The sequence below is a fragment of the Myotis davidii genome, unplaced genomic scaffold (assembly GCF_000327345.1).
Source record: "Myotis davidii unplaced genomic scaffold, ASM32734v1 scaffold134, whole genome shotgun sequence".
In the NCBI taxonomy this organism is placed as follows: domain Eukaryota; kingdom Metazoa; phylum Chordata; class Mammalia; order Chiroptera; family Vespertilionidae; genus Myotis; species Myotis davidii.
In genome coordinates, this window is record NW_006288853.1 from 5,965,327 (window position 1) to 5,970,642 (window position 5,316).

Consider the following 5,316-nt stretch of genomic DNA (forward strand, 5'->3'; position numbering starts at 1 on the left):
ACAGCCTGCCCCCTCTCACATACTGGGAGCCCTCAGGCGTTGACCCCCATAACCCTCCAATCGCAGGATCGGCCCCTTGCCCAGGCCTGACGCCTCTGCCCGAGGTGTCAGGCCTGGGCAGGGGACCCCCAGCTCCCCGCTGTTGCAGGCTCCGCCCTTGCCCAGGCCTAACGCCTCTGGCCTAGGCGTCTGGCCCGGGCAACGGGGACCCACAGCTGCAGCAGCCTCACAATCGTGGGCTTCGCTTTAGGCCCAGGCAAGGGACCCCTAGCTCCTGGGACTGCCAGCTTCGACCGTGCCCAGCTCCCATCACTGGCTCCACCCCTACTTCCTGCTATCACTGGCCAGGGCGGCAAAGGCACCTGATTCTCTTAGCTCCCCCCTGGGTTTCCAATCACTGTCAGTGGCAGGGGGCTTCTTCCTGCTTTCCGTTTCGCCTCCCTGCATTGTGCCTACATATGCAAATTAACCGTCATCTTGTTGGCAGTTAACTGCCAATCTTAGTTGGCAGTTAATTTGCATATAGCCCTGATTAGCCGATGAAAAGGGTAGCGTCGTACGCCAATTATCATTTTTCTCTTTTATTAGTGTAGATGACAACTAACATTTGTTGAGCATTTACTATAAAAGTGCACAGTTTTAAGCACTTTTACATATAGTATTCCATTTAATTCTCACAACAAACTATGAGGTAAATACTATTACTGCCCACATTTTAGGAATGAAAAAACTAAGTCAAAAAGAGGGTAAATAATTGCCCAAGGTAACACTGATGGTAAATGGCAGAGCTAAATTAAAGTCAAGGAAGTCAAATTCATAATCCATGCTCTTAACCATTAGGGAGCATTCTCTACCACATGCTGTCACTGATACATTGGGAAGCTTCGAGCAAGTCAATTCTGCATCCTTACTTTCTACCTTCTCTTTAATGAGTTTGTAAAATGTCCACAGTAGTAAAAATTTAATTTTATCAGTGTTCATAGATCTAAAGGATGTTCATGCTATATTTAGTGAAAAATCAAAATAACAGATTAATAGCTATAGTATGACTTCATTTTATTTTTTTAAGAAACAGTAGTAATAAACCTAATTATATATTTATATTAGCATAGAGAAAGATATAGAGAGATATATACCATAATCATATCACTGGTACCCTGAATTTGAAAAGGCAATGGGCACGTTACTGAATCGTTGGATCAATTTTACTTATGTAATTTTTTACAAGAGTGATCAGGCCTAGCTAGTTTGGCTCAGTGGATAGAGCGTTGGCCTGTTGGCCTGAAGGGTCCCGGGTTCAATTCCAGTCAAGGGCACATGCCTGGGTTACAGACTCGAACCCCAATAGGGGGCAGGCAGGAGGCAGCCAATCAATGATTCTTTCTCATCACTGATGTCTCTTTCTCTTTCCTTCTTCCTTCCTCATTTGGACTGGGTCTCTACTTAAGTGGAATATGCACTAGAAGTATATGTGTGTTATGAGAGAAATGTAAAAAGGAGCTAAAACCTATGATTACCTCAAATCTCTATCTGAAACTCCAGTATTCCCTTATCTTCAGATTTTGACTTGTTAAAATGCTAGCTACTCTTAGAGAAAGCATATTTTAAACTATTTTCAGTCACTTATATTGAATATGAGGGAGTCACATCATTTCTTCAGAGCTTGTTTTGAGGAAGAGGGAGCATGAGGAAACAAGGCAACTCAAGAAGGAAAAAGAGAACAAGGGTACTGCACAGGATATGGAGGCAGGGGTAAGAGTAGGTTTGACCTACTTATTTCTCAGTTTTGTCCACAGTTTACATGTCCCCCTGTGTTATCTCAATTCATAGTACTAAACAATAAGAAATACATTCCCAAGAGGCTGCCTCTACACCAAGGAAAGCCTTAGACTTATTTTTCTGTGGAATGCAGATGCTACTGACACCATTCACCAAATTTCTGTTCCTTCTTGCTCCCACAAGGTAGAAAGACACAATGAGGCAAGTTGTGATAAACCAAAAATAGATCATCCAAAGCAGCTCAAATGCCTCCACATTTACATTCTGATGGAATACTCAAAGTGCAACTGTCCTCTAATTTCATATGTTCTCAGGTAAGGCTGTTTTCCAAATAAAATTGGCAGATAAATCAAGTCCTCCAAATCCATTGTCCTTTTGCTTACCTGATAGGGGCTGATTCTTTGTCCAGACACTCCTGGAGTCTGCCTCCAGGATGCTACTGCTGTGAGATTTTGGGATGTGACGCCAGGAAGGTGCCAACCCAGCTGATCTCTTAGCACTTGGATCCCTTCAAAAGAGAAACTAGAGTCTAGTGAAAGCAGTAGAAGAGTGATAACTAGCAACATTCTTAGGACAAAATTCCCTCAAAAAACCAACAAATTATTGAATTAGTGTAATTAGAGTATCTGCTAAACTATTTCTGAAAAAAATGAAATACTCACTTATTCCCCATCTTATTTCACCTCAATCACATTGTGTGTATCTAGCACAAACCTTATTTAATGAATTAATAAACATATGCTCTAATATGGATTGCCTTCTTCTTTCTTATTCCTTTGTAACATATTCTCATGAGTAAAACTGAACAAGGTCCGCCTAGCTGGTGTGACTCGTGGTTGGGCATTGACCTATATGAACCAGGAGATTGTGGTTCAATTCCTGGTCAGTGCATATGCCCGGATTGTGGGCTTGATCCCCAGTGTGGAGCATGCAGGAGGCAACTAATCAATGATTCTCTCTCATCATTGATGTTTCTATCTCTCTATCCCTCTCTCTTCCTCTTTGAAATCAATAAACATATATTTAAAAAAATATATAAATATATGTGTGTGTGTGTGTGTGTGTATATATATATATATATATATATATTATATATATAATAAAAACCCAGTGGCCCTAATGCCATAATGACCAAAGACGGGTCACCAGGAGGCTGCATGTGGTGAGGCACGTATGGGTGGGAGAGGCTGTGTGCACAGCAAGGCGTGCGTGGGTGGGCGGAGATTTGACTCTGGGTCTCGCAGCGCAGGAGGACTTAGGGGAGTTTCGCAGTGTGGCGGTGTCTGGGGTCCCGGGTCTCGGGCGATTTCCTGCAGGTCTGGGTCTCACGGGATTTCGCACACTGGGTCACTAATATATATGTATATATTTAAAAAAAAACTGAACAGGGTCCAGTGGACAGAGAAGAGCAGTGGGAAAGTATGAGGATGTAGTTATCACCCCTGCAGAAGATAGAATCACTCCTTTCAAAGTTGTTGTACTGTTAGGAAACTTGCCTCTATGACAACTCAGTAAAAACAATATATGGAGAGCTGAAATTTATAAAGCAAACTGGGCCCTATGGACAAGATGCAAGGGCACTATTTATTTTTACTTATTGATTTTTAGAGAGAGTTATGCATTCATTGGTTGATGCTTGTATGTGCCCTGAGTGGGGACGGAACTTGCAACCTTGGCATATCAGGACAATGCTCTAACCAACTTAGCTACCCAGCCAATGAGCAATATTAAATTATCATTGTTACCTTATGTAATTATGAATATCATTGGCTTTATAAAACACAGGGTCCCCCAAAAGCAAGAACCTATCCTAAAATGAAAGACAAGAATAAGTAACAATTGGGTTTTATCTCTGATCTTAGGACTCTATAAGTTTTGATTCACTAATCCATTTTTTATTAAAAATTATTTACTAAACAATTATTTTATACATAATACTTTAAAAGTTGTCTCTTCTACCACATCTTAGGACACAAAGTAAGTCTTAACAAATTCAAAAAGATTGAAATCATATCAAGCATCTTCTTGGATAACAGTGGCATGAAACTAAACATCAATTACAATAAAAGAAATTCAAAAATATTCAAACACATGGAGATGAAATAGTACATTATTAAACAATGAATGGGTTACCAATGAGATCAAAGAATAAATAAAAACTTCCTGGAAACAAATGAAAGCAAACACACAACAAACCAAAAATCTATGGGATGACGGTAAAAGCAGTCCTGAGAGGGAAGTTCATAGCATTACAGGCCTATCTTAAAAAACAAGAAAAATCTCAAGTAAACAATCTAACCCTACAACTAAAAGAACTAGAAGAAAAAAAAATATGAGAAAAGCTCAGAATAAGTAGAAGGAAGAAAATAAGATTAGAGCGGAAATAAATAACATAGAGACCAAAAAAAATCCCAACAATACAAAAGATGAACAAAACCAAGAGCTGGTTCTTTGAAAAGATAAACAAGATGATGAACTGTTAGCTGGACTCATTAAGAAATAGAGAGAGAGGACTCAAATAAAATCAGAAATGAAAGAGGTAAAGTAACAACTGACATCATAGAAATACAAAGGATTGTAAGAAAATACTATGAGCAACTCTATGCCAACAATTGGACAGTCTGGGTGAAATGGACAAATTCCTAGAAGCATACACTCTTCCAAAACTGAATCAGGAAGAATTAGAAAACCTGAAAGTACTGATAACAACTAATGAAATTGAAGCAATAATAATAAAATAAAAAAACTCCCAGTAAACAAAAGTCCTGGACCAGATGGCTTCACAGGTGATTTTTACCAGTCAAGGAAGACCTAACTCCTATCCTTCTCAAAGTATTTCAAAAACTTAAAGAGGAAGGAAGACTTCTAAACCCTTTTTACGAAGCCAGCATTATCCTAATTCCAAAACCAGACAAAGATACTACACAGAAAGAAATTATAGGCCAATATCCCTGATGAACATAAATGCTAAAATCCTCAACAAAATATTAGCAAATCACATCTAGCAACACATTAAAAAGATCATACAATGGGACCAAGTGGGATTTATGCTGGGGATGTAATCAAATCACAAATCAATAAATTTGATACATCACATACATAAAATGAAGGATAAAAATCACATGATCATATCTATAGACACAGAAAAGAAGCAGTTGACAGAATCCAGCACCCGTTTTTTTTTGGTTTTTTTTGGACCCTGGGCTGGGGGGACTGGTCTGGAGCTGGTCAGTGCTCATGGGGACTTGCACAGCTGAAATATCCCTCCTGATTTTTAACCACCACATGGGGGTGTGGGACCCAGTTCTGTGTCTCCACCCCTCCTACCAGTCTTTTTTTTTTTTAATTAAATCTTTATTGTTCAGATTATTACATTTGTTCCTCTTTTTTCCCCCCATAACTCCCCTCCTCCCAGTTCCCGCCCCACCATCTGCCCTCACTCCCCACCCACTGTCCTCATCCATAGGTGCACGATTATTGTCCAATCTCTTCCCGCACCCCCCACGCCTTTCCTCCTCCCCAAGAATATTTTTTGGT

General features: G+C 39.9%; 1 protein-coding gene across 11 annotated transcripts in view; it reads right to left on the reverse strand.

Annotated features, from left to right (window-relative positions):
- USP54 (ubiquitin specific peptidase 54) overlaps nucleotides 1–5,316 on the reverse strand; it is a 121,285-nt gene that overhangs the window by 26,301 nt on the left and 89,668 nt on the right. For all 11 annotated transcript variants that reach the window (XM_015562155.1, XM_015562156.1, XM_006760981.2 and 8 more), the window contains one exon: nucleotides 2,163–2,287. In XM_015562155.1, the coding sequence (XP_015417641.1) occupies nucleotides 2,163–2,287 (125 nt within the window). The remainder of the gene's footprint in view (nucleotides 1–2,162; nucleotides 2,288–5,316) is intronic.